Here is a 19,602-nt window from a genome sequence, read left to right as displayed (position 1 = left end):
ACAAAGTTTTATTGTAAGTGCAACAAAATTTCAAATAAGCAAACTGTAACCTTGACATGTCTCCCGTACATCAGACATATGTTCTGAAAATGTGTACGATATGAGATGAATAAAACACATTTTACATTTCTAATTTTTTTTCCTCCATGGGGTGGCAACTCTGTAGCCTGCTACTTTTGGCTGTGTGTGGCCTTAGTCTTCACCCATCAGAACTGCAAGTGGTGTGCACTTACAATGTTTCAATCAGGAATCGCAGCTTGAAGAAGGAAGTCTTGTGTTTGCTCCTCATCACAACAATGTAATTTTGAAATATTGTGCGATGGTATGCCATCTCTTTCTGTACAAAACTTGGTGAGAATAGCTAGAGAACCAAATCGCCAGGGATGTCTTAGACCTCCTGGCAACAAACAGACCTAAACATATCAAATCAGTTAACACAGAGGAAGATATCAGTGATCGTAAGGCTGTGACAGTATCTATGACGACGGGTTCAACAAGGAATGTTAAGAAAGATAGGAAGATATATTTGCTCAGCAAGGGTCACAGGATACAAATTTCAGAATATCTCAACAGTCAGCAAACAAATATTCGATGATGAGGAAGAAGGTGTGGAGAACAAGTGGAAAAAATTCAAAGGCATCACTCAATATGCCCAAGACAAGTATGTTCTGAGTAAGATTTTAAGGGATGGGAGAAATCCACCTTCGGTTTAATAGCTGTATCAGAAAAGCGCTACGAAAAGAGAGCGCACTTCTTTTCAGATTCAAATTAAGTAAAAACCTAACTGACAAAAAAAGCTGAACAAAGCAAAAATGAATGTAAGGAGAACAATGAGAGAAGTGTTCAATGATTTTGAAAGTAAGACGTTGTCAACCATCCTGAGTAAAAACGCTAAGAGGTTTTGGTCATATGTAAAATCAGTAAGTGGGTCAAAATCATCTTTTCATTCTCTCAGTGACCACACTGGCACCGAAACAGAAAATAACAGAGAGAAGGCCGAAATACTGAATTCGGTCTTCCGAAGTTGTTTCGCCACAGATCTTAACACTGTCCCTCCTTTCAATTGTCGTACAAACGTCGAAATCACTGATCACGGAACTGAAAAGCAGCTACAGTCGCTTAGTAATGGAAAGGCGTCAGGACCAGATGAGATACCTATAAGATTCTATAAAGATTATGCTAATGAACTTACTCCCCTTCTAGCAGTAATTTATCATAATCACTTGAGCAACAAGAGACACCTAACAACTGGAAAAAAAGGACAGGTTATTTCCATTTTTAAAAAAGGCCGTAAGACAGATCCACACAATTATAGGCCTATATCATTGATGTCAATTTGTTGTAGAAATATGGAACATGTTTTATGCTCAAGAATTATGACGTTTTTGGAAAATGAACATCTTCTCTATAAACACCAACATGGATTCTGCAAACAGATCCTACGAAACTCAGCTCGCTGTTCCTCCATGAGACCCACAGCTCAGTGGACTGTGGAGCTCAGGTTGATGCCATGTTCCTTGATTTCAGTAAGGCATTTGACACTGTTGTGCATTGCCATTTAATGGGGGGGAAAAAAATGAGCTTACGGAATATCGAAGCAGACTTGTGATTGGATTCAAGACTTTCTTGCAGACAGAATTCAACATGTCACTCTTAACGGAGCTAAATTGACAGATGTAAAGGTAATATCCAGAGTATCACAGGGAAATGTCGTAGGACTGTTGCTGTTTACAATATGTATAAATGATCTAGTAGAAAGCTATGGATGCTCTTTAAAGCTATTCGCAGATGATGCAGATGTCTATACCAAAGTAGCAACACCAGAAGATAGTAAGAATTTGCAGAATGACCTGCAGAGAATTGACGAATGGTGCAGGCTCCGGCAGTTGATGCTGAACGTAAATAAATGTAACATATTGTGCATACATAGGAAAAGAAATCCACTACTGTACTGCTACACTATTGATGCCAAACAACTGGAGACAGTATCTGCTGTAAAATATCTAGGCGTAACTATGAACAGTGATCTTAAGACCATATAAAACAGAAAGTGGGAAAAGTAGACAAGACTAAGATTCATTGGAAGAATCTTAAGGAAATTTAACTCACGCATGAAAGAAGTGCCTTATAACGCACTTGTTTGTCCGATTCTTAAGTATTGTTCATCTATCGGGGATCCCTATCGAGTAGGACTGATAGAGGAGGTATAGAAGACCTAACGAAGAGCGGTGCAATACGTCATGGGATCATTTAGCTGGCGAGAGAACGTTCTGGAGATGCTAAACAAACTCCACTGGCAGACATTACAAGAGAGGTATTATGCATCATGGAGAGATTTACTATTGAAATTTTGTGACAGCATTTTTCAGGAGGAGTCTGACTACATATTACTTCCCCCCACATACATTTCGCGCATTGACCACGAGGAGAAAATTTGAGAAATTAAGAGCCAATGCAGAGGCTTACTGACAATCATTCTTTCCACACACTATTTACGTGTGGAACAGGGTTGGAAGGATCAGATAGTGGTACTGAAATTACCCTCCACCACACACCATTAGGTGGCTTGCAGAATATGATGCCGATGTGGAGGTGAGGAAGCTGCAGTAACATGAGGGGAAGCTTCAGAAGGCTTTTTGGAAATGTGTTCTATCAAGGACATAAGTGTTTTGCTTGAACAAAATATTTTCTGAAGCCAGAACTAAGCCAAAAATGAACACTGCAGTTGGAAAACATCACCAACATGAACACATGGCAGCAACACACCAGAGTGAGTGAACTTGGGCCAGTTGATAGAAGAGTAACCATGAAAATTATTGCGAATGAACTGAACATTAATCATGAAACTCGTCATCTGGTATTGACTGAAAATCTGGGAATGAGAAAACTTTGTACCCAAATGCTTATACAGCAACAATAAGATCAACGGAGGACTGTGACTGCTGATATACTGGAACACTTATAACTGAACATGGAATTGCTGAACTGAGTTCCCACTGGCCATGAAAACAAAATGGTGTTTTCCACTATGAAGCAAACTGAAACATCGAAGTTTGCAACTTGTTTGAAGGAATATCTTAGGCCAAAAAAAGTGGGCATGTGAAAGTCAAAGGTTAAATGAGTGCTTTCGTGTTTGTTCGACTCTATGGGTATTGTGCAGAAAGAGTGGTTACCTCCTGGCCAGACAGTAAAGTAACATTACTACCACGAAATTCTCAAAAGACTTTAAAAAAAAAATGGGTCCACCATGTTCATCCAGATTGCTAAAAACTTGATCCTGCAACACAATAATGCACCCTACAATACTGCATTGTCTGTTGGACAGTTTTTGACATCAAAGTCTAGTGAAATGTCCCCACAACCTCCTTTTTCACCCAACATGGCCCCAAGTGATTTTTTTATTTCCAAAACTATAGTCAGCTATTAAAAGACACCAGATTGCAACAGTACAAGAGATCCAAACAGCTGTACCAAAGGCTTTTGCTGGTATATGAGAAGATAGGTTCTACAGAGACTACCAACAATAGAAACAGTGATGGACTAAGTGTGTGCAGTGACATTGGAGTTACTCTGAAGGTGGTACCAGTGTAGTTGGTTAAAACTGTAAGTAAAAGTTTTCTTTCTAACCAGTCTCGTTACTTTGTTGTCACACCTTGAAGTAATCAATTTTCCAGCTTACTTTCAAACTTACTCAGTTGTTATTCTGTTTCATTGAAGCTTGTCTGCATTGGAGGAAAAGAAAGCAAAGTTATCCACAAAATGAAGTTGGTTCAGACATGCTCTTTTAATGCACATTCCTCCTTCATTTCCTCAGTTTAAGGATATGACTGCTGAGAATAGTTTAACTGATATGGAATATTTTTGCCTGACTATTCATTCAATTCTGAATTTCCCACTATCTTGCTTACATGTTCTTCAATGTGCTAAACATAGCTGTTTCTAGGCTACTAAGACCAAGTAAAAAGTTCTCTCAAAATCTCTGAATCCCAGATTAAGTAGGTGGTTCATATTTAGTATTGCTCCTTGCTATAATTTTGTTGAAGACTTCCAAATGGTCCAGTGCGCTATATCCACTTCTAAGTGGGACAGTTTTACCTGTACTGTAAACAGAAAATTGAAGACATAGTGGGGCAGTTTTACCTGTATTGTAAACAGAATATAACATATTCAGAAGTGTGTAAAACATACATGCTGACAACGTATGAAAATGAGTCTTTACTCAAGTTTCATGTAAAATTTTTATTTTCTTAAACTAATCCAAATTACACAAACCTCAAAATACTTGGCTCAAATTACCAGGGCTCTATTGCGTGTCTAAATAAGTCATCTTCAAAGGCACGCTGACTCCCACACTCCAGCGTCAAGACCAGTGGTAACTCAGTTCAGCAGTTCTGGGTTCAGTTCTACTTGTTCCAGTATGTCAGCAGCCACAGCCCTCCATTGATCTTATTGTTGCTGTATAAGATTTTTGGGTACTATTTTGGCACAAAGTTTTCTCATTCCCAGATTTTCAGTCAATACCAGGTGACAAGTTTCATGATTAATGTTCAGTTCATTTGGAATCAGGATTTCTAGTATGTTGTTCTTGGCACTCCCTTCTACCACTGCACAAAAATTTGTGACTGCATGAATTATTTCCCACATTTGACACTGACTGACCTTATTAGTGTTCCAGTTTAGTTGAGCACTTGCAAATTGTAAAACTGACATTTGTGTAAACTTTACCTAACAATTTTGTGAATTTTTAACAGCATAAAATGTACATTTATATAGATATTCCCCAAGTCAACATACAGTGTGTGGTGGAGGGTATCCTGTACCACTACTAGTCAACTCCTTTCCTGTTCTACTCATAATTAGAGCGATGGAAAAACAACTATCTCTATGCATCTATATCATCCCTAATTTCTCGTCTCTCATCTTCGCAGTTCTTGCGCACAATGTATGTTGGCAGCAGTAGAATCTTTGGCAGACAGAATCAAATGTAAATTCTCTAAATTTTCTCAAAAAGAATGTAGTTTTCCCTCCAGGGATTCTCATATGAATTCCAGAAGCATCTCCATAACATTCACATGTTGCTCAAACCTATGGGCAACAAATCTAGCAGCCCGCAACTGAATTGCTTCGATACTTTCCTTTAATCCAACCTGCTACAGATCACAAACACTTCTCACGAACAGGTCAAACCAGTGTCCTACATGTGGTCTCCTTTACATGTGAACTATTCTTTCCTAAAATTCTCCCAATAAACCGAAGTTGACCATTCACCTTCTCTACCACAGTTCTCACGTGCTCATTCCATTTGAGCATTATGCCTAGATATTTAAATGACTTGACTGTGTCAAGCAGGACAATAGTAAAACTGTATCCGAACATTACAGGTTTGTTCTTCCTACTCATCAGGATTAACTTAGATTTTTCCACCTTTAGAGCTGGCCGCTATTCATAACACCAACTAGAAATTTTGTTCAAGTTGTCTTGTATCTTTCAATAGTCACTCAACTTCAACACATTTCTGTACACCACAGCATCAACAGCAAACAACTACAGTCTAATATATACAGTCGCGACACTCTTGCTGATTTTTGTTATACACCGCGACAACAGCGCCCCAAGCGGTGGAGAAGCTACGCTACTGAATACGGTATTCAGTAAATGTAAACAGTATCGTTTATATTCATTTTTAACATGGTTTTTACGAAAGGCAGCGTGTGTAGCGCAATCAATTGCAGTAATAATAGGAAGAACATTCCACATTTGTCATTCTTCAGGTTCCCTAAGGACACAGAGAGGTATGAAACATCACATTAGAGTGCTCTTTATTTACGATTTTTTTCTAAACTGTATTGAATTAATGAACTTGTTTTTCTTTTTTAGGAGCAATAAATGGTTAGTAAATAGCAGAAGACAGGACCTGCTGCAAAAAGATGTCCTTTATTTGCACAATAATGTGAAGTTTTGTGCGTTACATTTTGAGTCAAACCAGTTCATGAGCGCGGTAAAGAAGACATTGGTATGGAATGCAGTTCCTACATTATTTGACGTGCAGAATAAGCTACAGCAAGTGATCATCACCCCCCCCCCCCAAGAACAATGTACCTTGCAGTTGGTGGGGAGGCTTGCGTGCCACAGCGATACAGATAGCCGTACCGTAGGTGCAACCATAATGGAGGGTATCTGTTCAGAGGCCAGACAAGCGTGTGGTTCCTGAGGAGGGGCAGCAGCCTTTTCAGTAGTTGAAGGGGCAACAGTCTGGATGATTGACTGTTCTGGACTTGTAACACTAACCAAAACGGCCTTGCTATGCTGGTACTGCGAACAGCTGAAAGCAAGGGGAAACTACAGCGGTAATTTTTTCCCCAGAGCATGCAGCTTTACTGTATGGTTAAATGATGATGGCGTTCTCTTGGGTAAAATATTCCGGAGGTAAAATAGTCCACCTCGTTATAGGGAGAAAGAAAACTGGCGTTCTATGGATCAGAGTGTGGAATGTCAGATCCCTTAATCGAGCAGGTAGGTTATAAAATTTAAAAAGGGAAATGGATAGGTTAAAGTTAGATATAGTAGGCATTAGTGAAGTTCGCTGGCAGGAGGAACAAGACCTTTGGTCAGGCGAATACAGGGTTATAAATACAAAATGAAATAGGGGTAATGCAGGAGTCAGTTTAATAATGAATAACAAAATAGGAAGCGGAAGCTGCCTGGTAGAATTTTGCACAGAGGACAACTTAATCATAGCTAAAACTTGGTTCAAGAACCATAAAAGAAGGTTGTATACAAGGAAGAATCCTGGAGGTACTAAAAGGTATCAGATAGATTATATAATGGTAAGACAGAGATTTAGGAACCGGGTTTTAAATTGTAAAACATTTCCAGGAGCAGATGTGGATTCTGACCACAATATATTGGTTATGAACTGTAGACAAAAACTGAAGAAACTGCAAAAAGGTGGGAATTGAAGGAGATGGGACCTGGATAAACTGACTAAACCAGAGGTTGTACACAGTTTCAGGGAGAGCATAAGGGAACAATTGACAGGAATGGGGGAAAGAAACACAGTAGAAGAAGAATGGGTAGCTTTGAGAGATGAAGTAGTGAAGGCAGCAGAGGATCAAGTAGGTAAAAAGACAAGGGCTAGTAGAAATCCTTGGGTTATAGAAGAAATATTGAATTTAATTGAGGAAAGGAGAAAATATAAAAATGCAGTAAATGAAGCAGGCAAAAAGGAATACAAATGTCTCAAAAATGAGATCGACAGGAAGTGCAAAATGGCTAAGCAGGGATGGCTAGAGGACATATGTAAGGATGTAGAAGTTTATCTCACTAGGGGTAAGATAGATACTGCCTAAAGGAAAATTAAAGAGACCTTTGGAGAAAAGAGAACCATTTGTATGAATATCAAGAGCTCAGATGGAAACCCAGTTCTAAGCAAAGAAGGGAAAGCAGAAAGGTGGAAGGAGTGTATAGAGGGTCTATACAAAGGCGATGTACTTGAGGACAATATTACGGAAATGGAAGCGGATGTAGATGAAGATGAAATGAGAGATATGATACTGCGTGAAAAGTTTGACAGAACACTGAAAGACCCGAGTCGAAACAACGCCCCGGGAGTAGACAACATTCCATTAGAACTACTGATGGCCTTGGGAGAGCCAGTCCTGACAAAACTCTACCATCTGGTGAGCAAGATGTATGAGACAGGCGAAATAACCTCAGACTTCAAGAAGAATGTAATAATTCCAATCCCAAAGAAAGCAGGTGTTGACAGACGTGAAAATTACCGATCTATCAGTTTAATAAGTCACAGCTGCAAAATACTAACACGAATTCTTTACAGACGAATGGAAAAACAAGTAGAAGCGGACCTCGGGGAAGATCAGTTTGGATTCCGTAGAAATATAAATATTGAAACACGTGAGGTAATACTGACCCTACGACTTATCTTAGAAGCTAGACTAAGGAAAGGCAAACCTACTTTTCTAGCATTTGTAGACTTAGAGAAAGCTTTAAACAATGTTGATTGGAATACTCTCTTTCAAATTCTGAAGGTGACAGGGGTAAAACACAGGGAGCGAAAACAGATGGCAGTCATATGAGTCTAGGGACATGAAAGGGAAGCAGTGGTTGGGAAGGGAGTGAGACAGGGTTGTAGCCTGTCCCCGATGTTATTCTATCTGTGTATTATGCAAGCTGTGAAGGAAACAAAAGAAAAATTCATAGTAGGTATTAAAATGCATGGAGAAGAAATAAAAACTTTGAGGTTCGCTGATGACATTGTAATTCTGTCAGAGACAGCAAAGGACTTAGAAGAGCATTTGAACGGAATGGATAGTGTCTTGAAAGGAAGATATAAGATGAACATCAACAAAAGCAAAACGAGGATAAGTCCGGTGATGCTGAGGGAATTCGATTAGGAAATGAGACACAAAGTAGTAAAGGAGTTTTGCTATTTGGGGAGCAAAATAACTGATGATGGTCGAAGTAGAGAGGATATAAAATGTAGACTGTCAATGGCAAGGAAAGCGCTTCTGAAGAAGAGAAATTTGTTAACATCGAGTATAGATGTACGTGTCAGGAAGTCATTTGTGAAAGTATTTGTATGGAGTGTAGCCATGTATGGAAGTGAAACATGGACGATAAATAGTTTGGACAAGAAGAGAATACCGAGTGAGGTGGCGCAGTGGTTAGCACACTGGACTCGCATTCGGGAGGACGACGTTCAATCCCGTCTCCGGCCATCCTGATTTAGGTTTTCCGTGATTTCCCTAAATCGTTTCAGGCAAATGCCGGGATGGTTCCTTTGAAAGAGCACGGCCGATTTCCTTCCCAATGCTTCCCTAACCCGAGCTTGCGCTCCGTCTCTAATGACCTCGTTGTCAACGGGACGTTAAACACTAACCACAACCACCACAAGAAGAGAATAGAAGCTTTCGAAATGTGGTGCAACAGAAGAATGCTGAAGGTTAGATGGGTAGATTATATAACTAATGAGGAGGTACTGAGCAGGATTGGGGAGAAGAAGTTTGTGGCACAACTTGACTAGAAGAAGGGATCGGTTGGTAGAACATGTTCTAAGGCATCAAGGGATCACAAATTTAGTATTGGAGGGAGCGTAGAGGGTAAAAATCGTAGAGGAAGACCAAGAGACGAATACACTAAACAGATTCAGAAGGAGGTAGGTTGCAGTAGGTACTGGGAGATGATGAAGCTTGCACAGGATAGAGTAGCATGGAGAGCTGCATCAGACCAGTCTCAGGACTGAAGACCACAACAACAACAACAACAACAACAACAACAACAGTGATTATGAAGAAAAAAATTGCCATATAAATGTGAAAGTGTTACTGCAAAAACAAAAAAAACTGTCTACTGACACAGAAGAAACAGCTACCGCAAGTGTTCCTACACGAGAGACATATAAAATCACTAACAACAGAGTCTGAAACACAGACATCTTTTGAAGATGAAATGCTTCAATTACGTGAAATTATTCGCGTGTTGGAAAATCGGGTGAAATGTAAAAATGTGCCAATCATTAGACTTCCTACAAAATTACTACATGACAAGGAAAGTGCCCATCGTATGAATAAACTGTAACCACAACGTCACAGCACACAAATACTAAAGGACAAGCTCGTTTTAAAATGTATTGGTTCCAAGTACTTAAAAAAAGATGCTCTCTATTTACTGATAAGCCAAATCAGTATACCATTGAATGGAAAACGTGGTCTGAGATGGAAAGATGAAACTAAATTATTTGCACTTATTTTTTTGTATTATAGTACTCAGGCATACAGTTTTTGATCACTCTGTTTTAGCCTTCCATCAGTACGTACCTTACAAAGGTATGTGGAAGATATACAGTTAAACTGTGGGATAAATAACAACATATTTCATCTTTTGAAGCAGAAAGTACAGCAGTTACCAGAAACTGATATAATTTTTAATTTGTCTATGGATGAGATGTCACTAATGGAAAATTTGATATATGACAGCTCTAGGAATTGTGTTATTGGGTTTGAAGATAGGGGTTTCATATGTACATCTGTGGCTGCCAATACTGCACGAGTTATAATGATTAACGGCATCTTCTCAAATTTTAAACAGCCATTAGTATATTATTTCTCCAAAGGACCAGTAGGAGCCACCCATCTGACACACATATTTTTTGAAGATGTCAAAAAACTCACAGAGATTGGTTTTGCTGTAAAAACATGAGTGACTGACCAAGGCTCGAATTTTGTTTAGTGGAGGCACAGACTGGGTATCACAACAGTTAATCCATGCTTAGTACACGAAGGGAGTAAGATCTAATTTTTTTATGACCCCCCCCCCCCCCCCCCACTTCATAAAAAGCACATGCAACAATTTATTCAGGTATAACATTAACCACACAACAGATGAAGGATGGATTGGCACTGCTTCACAGAAGGACATTTCTCAGTTGTACTCAAGTGATTGGGAAAGGAAGTACAAGTTGCCCCCCAAGCTCACTAAAAGAGCTGTCCAAATGCTAGCATTTTCAAAAATGAAGGTAAGAACTGCAGTTCGTGTGTTGAGTCATACAGTAGCAGCAGGTACTGAGACACGTGTTACTTGTGGTACCATATCATCATCTACTACTGCTACTGCAGATTTTTGGCAAAAAGTAAATGATATTTTTGACATATTTAATGCATATGGTGTTAAGGGGCCTGTATCCTTAAGGAACTGCATTAAAAGTGCCTCCAGACATTTGGAAATATTTAAGACACTGAAGGCATGGATACAGTCACGGAAATTTGTAGATGTTAATGGGAAAGATTTTTCATCTAGGATTAAGTGTGTTAAAGGACTTCTGGGTAACGTAAGTGCTTTGAACATGTTTGTTGATGATGTTTTGGATGGAACCAAGTTATATTCATTAACACGCAAAATTAATAAAGAGCCACTGGAAAACGTTTTCTCAGTGATAAGGCATAAAGATGGTTTTTGTAGCAACCCATCACCACGACAGTTTTGTGCTTCATTCAATAATTGTGCTTTAAGCAAATTAATGAACACATACAGTGTAGCTACTGCCAATTGAGAGGGGATCAACTGGGGTCAGATAATAGTGGATATAAAAGCAGCACCAGCTGAGGGGCATGAAAAAGAAACAGTGCTTGAGAGGGGAGTGAACAGGGTTTTAGCTTATTACCGATGTTGTTCAGTCTGTACCTTGAGCAAGCACAAAAGGAAACTGAAGAAAAAATTTGGAGCAGTAATTAATGTCCGGGAGAAGAAATGAGAACTTTGACATTTGCCAATGACATTATACTGGGTGTACATTAAGTACGGGACACTTTCAATTATTTATTGCACAAGAACCAAACATTGTACAGATATCATACATATGTAATTTTGAAGAGAAATCCTGAAAGTTTTTTTTCCCATGTATACCTACACAGCCTAACTTGGTAATTTGCCGATAGTCAGCACTAGTCACAAACCTGGCGACTTCAGGTGTGGGACGTGCTTTCTGTGTGTTGGAATTCAACAAATGGCCTCCCCGTTGGCCAGATCTCACTCCGTATGACTTTCTTCTGTCAGGGCACATTAAAGATCTGGTGTATGTACTGCCTCTACCACTTGATGTAGCAGAGCTCTGGGAGAGAATACAGGAAGCTACTGCCACAGTCATGCAGTCCATGCTGGGACGGTTATGGCAAGAATTAAATTACCATATTACGTCTCCTGGGTCACTCATGGTTCACATATCGAATGTTTGTAAAAAAACTTTTAGAGTTTCTCTTTAAAATGCAATATGTATGACATTCTTACAATGTTTAGTTCTTGTGCAATAAATAATTGAAAGTGTTCCTGGACTTTATGTACATCCTGTATTTCTGTCACAGATAGCAAAGGACTTGGAATATCTGTTGAATATAATTGACAATGTCTTGAAAGGAACATAAAACATGATCACCAACAAAAGCAAAACAAGACTAATTGAATGTAGTCAAATTAAATCAGGCAACGTTACTGGTATCGGATTAGGAAGTGAGACAATAAAAGTAGTAGAAGAATTTTGCTATGTGCATAGTAAAATACCTGAAGATGACAAAGAGAATAGAAAATTTAGAATGGCAATGGAAAGAAAAATGTTTCTAAAGAAGAGAAATTAGTTAACATCAAATATAGTTTTAAGTGTTAGGAAGTCTTTTCTGAAGGTATTTCTCTGGAGTGTAGCTTTGTATGGAAGTGAAATGTGGACAATACATAGTTCAGGCAACAAGACAATAGCAGCTTTTGAAACGTGACAGTGTAGAAAAAATCTGAAGAGTTGACGGGTAGATGATGTAACCAATGAGGAGGTACTAAATAAAAGAGGTAAAAACAGTAAGCAGGCCCAAAAGGATGTAGGTTACAGCAACTATTTGGAAATGAAGAGACTTGCTCAGGGTAGAGTAGTATGGAGAATTGCACCAACAGTCTTCATACTGAAGACGACGACGACAACAACAACAACAACAACAAACCGATCAACCTTATTCTTAAATAGGTTATCATATTCTACATTTCTGTCTTCCTGCCTGATTATTCAGTTTTTTCCCTAGCTTTGTATCTATTTTTAATCTGTATCTTACAAGTCTATAACCACCTGAAATTCTGAAGTGGCTTAACATGTATCTTGTACAACAGTACTGGGCATTCAATTCCTACAGAAATTCTAAATGATGGTTGTTGTTGTTGTCTTCAGTCCTGAGACTGGTTTGATGCAGCTCTCCATGCTACTCTATCATGTGCAAGCTTCTTCATCTCCCAGTACCTACTGCAACCTACATCCTTCTGAATCTGCTTAGCAAATTAAATATCCCCTGTCACTATCAAATGCCCTAAATCCCTATGGGAACCACTGTCTGACTAAACATTCTCATTTGGGCAGCTGATAAAACAATTTTGCAGCCGGATTCAAAAAGAGTCTTTCAAACGTCTTAAGTGAACTACACAGAAGTAGAAGCTATAGGAGGACAAGATAAACTGAAGGGCAGTAGATCCTCCGTGGAAAGCTGTAAGGGGAGAGCTAACGACAGGTCACCAGTTGGCATATGACCAAGAGATGTGCTCAAGTGGCTCAACCTGGGGACCTGCTTTACCGGAGATGGTTAGGATTTCTGTGTTCAAGTCATGATCTAGCACTTTCACAAATGCAGAGTTACTTTGGTTATCCAGTTCTCATTTAGTCTGCCATCTGTATCAGCACACACTGCAGCACAAATCTAAATATGTGACATGCTTTTAATATTGAATAATGATTTGTAACATGTCAAAAAGTACATCCTTTTTATTTGAAGACTGAGACTGGAAATGCTTCAAGGTGCCACTGCATTTGCTGGTGGAAATTGTGATTGCAGCACCCATGATTGAAAAGCATGGTGTTTTGTAATAAAACATTCTGCAGTATCATGAAAAATTCCTCAAACAAATATTAATACATGAAAAGAAAAGTGCCACTTTGAATTGTCACTAAACAAGCATACAATTTGTCATAGATAATAACAATTAATGAATCAAATACACATACTTCCAACATTGTAGATGGTACTTCTGGCAATCTCCACGATGATTCACTGCTGTTCTCTTGGTAGAAGTACACTCTACCTTCCGCATCATTTGAGGAAAACCACTGAAAGAAAGCAAAAACCATGCCTTTATTCTTGTGTTTTACATTTGCAAGCAAGCATGTCACAACATCTTGTTTGCAGGATTTATTTCTAGAAAAACAAAACTGTTTGTGATCTTCAAGTCTTGTATTGTATTCTCTTATCGACACACACTAATTCATACCAAGTTACTGTTGTCGTTGTTAATGTATTATTATTATTATTATTATTATTATTATTATTATTATTATTATTATTATTATTATTATTATTATATTACCACTAGCAGCAGCAGTAGTATTATAATTTGTTACCAATGTTGTCATTGAGGTATCATATCAGTGGCTAATGACAATACAGTCTTTTACAACAACCTGTTGCTTTCACTATAAATTAATTGCATAAATAACTACAAAAGTAATGATAATAATGAAGACTACTGAGAAAGGCGCCCCCCCCCCCCCCCCCCAATGAACCATGGACCTTGCCGTTTGTCGAGAGACTTGTGTGCGTCAACTATACAGATAGCCGTACCGTAGGCGCAACCACAACGGAGGGGTATCTGTTGAGAGGCCAGACAAACGTGTGGTTCCTGAAGAGGGGCAGCAGCCTTTTCAGTAGTTGCAGGGGCAACAGTCTGAATGATTGACTGATCTGAACAGTCTGAATGATTGACTGATCTGGCCTTGTAACATTAATCAAAATGGCCTTGCTGTTGTGGTACTGTGAACGGCTGAAGGCAAGGGGAAACTACAGCCGTAACTTTTCCCGAGGGCATGCAGCTTTACTGTACGGTTAAATAATGATGGCGTCCTCTTGGGTAAAATATTCCGGAGGTAAAATAGTCCCCCATTCGGATCTCTGGGCGGGAACTACTCAAGAGGACGTCATTATCAGGAGAAAGAAAACTGGCATTCTATGGATCGGAGCGTAGAATGTCAGATCCCTTAATCGGGCAGGTAGGTTAGAAAATTTAAAAAGGGAAATGGATAGGTTAAAGTTAGATATAGTGTGAATTAGTGAAGTCTGGTGGCAGGAGGAACAAGACTTCTTGTCAGGTGAATACAGGATTATAAACACAAAATCAAATAGGGGTAATGCAGGAGTAGGTTTAATAATGAATAAAAAAATAGGAGTGCAGGTAAGTTGCTACAAACAGCATAGTGAACGTATTATAGTGGCCAAGATAGACACGAAGCCCATGCACACTACAGTAGTACAAGCTTATATGCCAACTAGCTCTGCAGATGACGCAGAAATTGAAGAAATGTATGATGAGATAAAAGAAATTATTCAGGTAGTGAAGTGAGACGAAAATTTAATAGTCATGGGTGACTGCAATTCGTCAGTAGGAAAAGGGAGAGAAGGAAACATAGTGGGTGAATATGGATTAGGGCTAAGAGATGAAAGAGGAAGCCGCCTGTTAGAATTTTGCACAGAGCATAATTTAATTATTACAATTTAAGGTGGGAATTTAAGTACATAAAATCTGGATACGGTGAAAGAACCAGAGGTTGTACAGAGTTTCAAGGAGAGCATAAGGGAACAATTGATAGGAATGAGGGAAAGAAATACAGTAGAAGACGAATGGGTAGCTCTGAGGGATGAAGTAGTGAAGGCAGCAGAGGATCAAGTAGGTAAAAAGACAAGGGCTAGTAGAAATCGTTGGGTAACAGAAGAAATATTGAATTTAATTGATGAAAGGAGAAAATATAAAAATGCAGTAAATGAAGCAGGCAAAAAGGAATACAAATGTCTCAAAAATGAGATCGACAGGAAGTGCAAAATGGCTAAGCAGGGATGGCTAGAGGACAAATGTAAGGATATAGAGGTTTATCTCACTAGGGGTAAGATACATACAGCCTACAGGAAAATTAAAGAGACCTTTGGAGAAAAGAGAACCATTTGTATGAATATCAAGAGCTCAGATGGAAACCCAGTTCTAAGCAAAGAAGGAAAAGCAGAAAGGTAGAAGGAGTATATAGAGGGTCTATACAAAGGCGATGTACTTGAGGACAATATTATGGAAATGGAAGAGGATGTAGATGAAGACGAAATGAGAGATATGATACTGCGTGAAAAGTTTGACAGAACACTGAAAGACCCGAGTCGAAACAACGCCCCGGGAGTAGACAACATTCCATTAGAACTACTGATGGCCTTGGGTGAGCCAGTCATGACAAAACTCTACCAGCTGGTGAGCAAGATGTATGAGACAGGCGAAATACCCTCAGACTTCAAGAAGAATATAATAATTCCAATCCCAAAGAAAGCAGGTGCTGACAGGTGTGAAAATTACCGAACTATCAGTTTAATAAGTCACAGCTGCAAAATATTAACGCGAATTCTTTACAGACGAATGGAAAAACTAGTAGAAGCCGGCCTCAGGGAAGATCAGTTTGGATTCCGTAGAAATATAAATATTGAAACACGTGAGGTAATACTGACCCTACGACTTATCTTAGAAGCTAGACTAAAGAAAGGCAAACCTACTTTTCTAGCATTTGTAGACTTAGAGAAAGCTTTAAACAATGTTGATTGGAATACTCTCTTTCAAATTCTGAAGGTGGCAGGGGTAAAATACAGGGAGCGAAAGGCTATTTACAATTTGTACAGAAACCAGATGGCAGTTGTAAGAGTCGAGGGAAATGAAAGGGTAGCAGTGGTTGGGAAGGGAGTGAGACAGGGTTGTAGCCTGTCCCCGATGTTATTCAATCTGTATATTGAGCAAGCAGTAAAGGAAACAAAAGAAAAATTCGGAGTAGGTATTAAAATTCAGTGAGAGGAAATAAAAACTTTGAGGTTTGCCGATGACATTGTAATTGTGTCAGAGACAGCAAAGGACTTGGAAGAGCAGTTGAATGGAATGGACAGTGTCTTGAAAGGAGAATATAAGATTAACATCAACAAAAGCAAAACGAGGATAATGGAATGTATTCGAATTAAATCGGGTGATCTGAGGGAATTAGATTAGGAAATGAGACGCTTAAAGTAGTAAATGAGTTTTGCTATTTGGGGAGAAAAATAACTGATGGTGATTGAAGTAGAGAGGATATAAAATGTAGACTTGCAATGGCAGGGAATGCGTTTCTGAAGAAGAGAAATTTGTTAACATTGAGTATAGATTTAAGTGTCAGGAAGTCGTTTCTGAAAGTATTTGTATGGAGTGTAGCCATGTATAGAAGTGAAACATGGACAATAAATAGTTTGGACAAGAAGAGAATATAAGCTTTTGAAATGTGGTGCTACAGAAGAATGTTGAAGATTAGGTGAGTAGATCACGAAACTAATGAAGAGGTATTGAATAGAATTGGAGAGAAGAGAAGTTTGTGGCACAACTTGACTAGAAGAAGGGATCGGTTGGTAGGACATGTCCTGAGGCACCAAGGTATCACAAATTACCATTGGAGGGCAGTGTGGAGGGTAAAAATCGTAGAGGGAGACCAAAAGATGAATACACTACGCAGATTCAGAAGGACATAGGTTGCAGTAGGTACTGGGAGATGAAGGAGCTTGCACAGGATAGATTAGCATGGAGAGCTGCATCAAACCAGTCTCAGGACTGAAGACCACAACAACACAACTGAGAAAGGATGTTGTAGGGCATTGCATCCTTTCCTGAACATTTGTCAAAGACATGCCTTTCTTTTATTTGCCACAACAATGCAAATTAGTGACAATAAATCTGTTTACTATTAATGCAACAATTCATAGTTTATTGGGGCTTTTTTTTGCATCATGAATATTCTTAGTGCTTGAAGTGAGATGCTGCATCAAAAAGTTATAGTACATTTAATATCTGAATTTAGTGAAATTATAAGGTGAGTTTGGAAAATAAGTATCATTTTGCAAAAAAAACTGATCAAACATTTTTTCAAACAAAAATTTATTTTTGCAAGAAAGAGAATTTCTGAAACTATTTTTCTACGCAGTTGCCACCATTTTTCAGGCATTTGTCATGGCAGGGAATCAACTTTCTGTGCCCTCTTATGGAAAGATGCAGCTAGTAAAGACAGTCACTGCTAAACATCATTTGTTTCCATAGTCATCATGGTGAAAAGGTCTTCCTCCCAAACCACGCTTCAAGTTCAAGAACAAATGCTAGTCAGAAGATGCAAGACTGAGGCTGTACATTGAGCAATTAAACTACATACAAATTGTTGAATAAGATTTTCAGTGACGCCAGCAGAATGGGGATGAGCATTGTCATGAAGCAACACAGTACTTTGACTGAGCATTCCACGTCTCTTGTTTTCAACTGCACACAAAAGATTTCACAGTAAAATACCAAACTGATGCTTTCGCCTCTGTGAAGCAACTCACAACAAGCAGAAAATGACACAAAAAATGGAGTTCAGATGTGGATATCCTCACTGGCAGTATCTTCCTACATAGACAGTATAGTAAAGCTTGTTTCCCACTATGACAAATGTCTGAACAATGGTGGCAACTTTGTACACAGGTAGTTTAAGAAATGTTCTTTATACTAAAAAGAAATTTTGGTTTGAAAAAACATTTGTCATTAGTTTTTTTTTTCCCCCAAAATGGTACTTCCCTTACGGACATGCCTCAGTAGCGCAATGTAATTTGAATACAATAATTCAGTATTAAAAGTTCTGCTCACTATTTTTCAACACTCTTTCAGTTTTGCACATAGAAATCAAGACTAACCAATGACATATCAATAAATACAAGTTTACAGACTAAGAGTCTTTATCAAACATGCTCTACATGCCTGATGTATTCAGTTTCTACAAAAGTGCTAAATGTGAGGCTTTCATGTGAACTTGTTATACATTAATTATCAGCCTAAGAGACCTTATTTCCTCACATTCACATTTTTTTTCTCTCCACTGAATGCAAGGAGAATTATATCCATAAAACAAGTATTGAATACACCGAGCCACACAACAATTAACACAGTAATATGTATTTTGAGCCACACAGTAATTAACAATCAAGTTATCTTTGCTGTTCCCTTTCTATGTGTTTTACTTGGTACATAGACAGATTCTTGTCCTGAATCATTAATTATTAATGCAAATAACAAAAAACTTTACAATTTTCTTTTATGAGGGTAAAGAAGGCTGCTTGGTCTGTCACAGAACGACACTGATGTTCACAAAGCTTTGATTTTGTTATGTTTGTATACATTCTGCAATAATGCATGTCAAGTAAAAAAGGGGGAGTGCACAAGGTTTTATTTGACAAGGATGAGAACAGTAATTGGTCTGGTCCTTCTCTTCTGCGCCAATTAATTGAAAATAAATTACATGAGAAGAGTCCTGGACTGCAACTTCTATCATTTATCAGGACAATACACTTGTCCACAAAAGTAATTTGGCAATAGGAAAACAGGAGGCTCTCAAGTATTGGATCATCCATCATATTTAATAGATTTGGTACCCACTAACTTCCACTTATTCCTCCAGCTAAAGAAATCTGCGGGTCTGTAACAATTTGGGTTCATGAAGAATTACTAATATGTAAAGGGTATTTTACAGAGCATCACAGTTTACATTTCAGCAGTGGCATCTACTCATGCATGAAATGTACAAAATGTGTTGACTTAAAAGAGTGGTATCTAAACAATGTAATTACGAAGTTTTTGAACTGCATTTAATCTAAAATTTTCCATAGCAGTACACCATGACAGTTATTTAGTGCCACAAGACACAGTTCACTTTATAGTTATAACAGATATTCACTGGTCTCAAACTAAATAATTTACATCATTCTGAAGACAGAGCTCTAGCTGTTCTGACACCAGGTCTGCAGCTTGTTACACTGGTTTCTTCAATACATCTTTTTACAGATGACAGGTATAAGTACACTATATGGAAGACTAACTGTTGCCAATGTTAACTACCATACTCCTTCGAGTATTGTTTACAGATGGCGAGAAGGAAAAAAACTGTTGCCTGCACACTTCTGACTTTGCCCTAACCTCTCTCATTGTCATTGTGGCACTAATACT

At 38.5% G+C, this 19,602-nt stretch overlaps 1 protein-coding gene across 2 annotated transcripts in view; it reads right to left on the bottom strand.

Moving 5' to 3' along the window:
- The window catches only part of LOC126299398 (rho GTPase-activating protein 15-like), a 237,644-nt gene that overhangs the window by 70,962 nt on the left and 147,080 nt on the right, over positions 1-19,602 (bottom strand). For both annotated transcript variants that reach the window (XM_049991271.1, XM_049991272.1), the window contains one exon: positions 13,547-13,648. In XM_049991271.1, coding sequence (XP_049847228.1) covers positions 13,547-13,648 — 102 coding nt within the window. The remainder of the gene's footprint in view (positions 1-13,546; positions 13,649-19,602) is intronic.

Source organism: Schistocerca gregaria, chromosome X, assembly GCF_023897955.1.
Source record: "Schistocerca gregaria isolate iqSchGreg1 chromosome X, iqSchGreg1.2, whole genome shotgun sequence".
Lineage (NCBI taxonomy): Eukaryota > Metazoa > Arthropoda > Insecta > Orthoptera > Acrididae > Schistocerca > Schistocerca gregaria.
The sequence above is the reverse complement of the archived record's forward strand: the minus strand, read 5'-3'. Positions and strand labels throughout refer to the sequence as shown.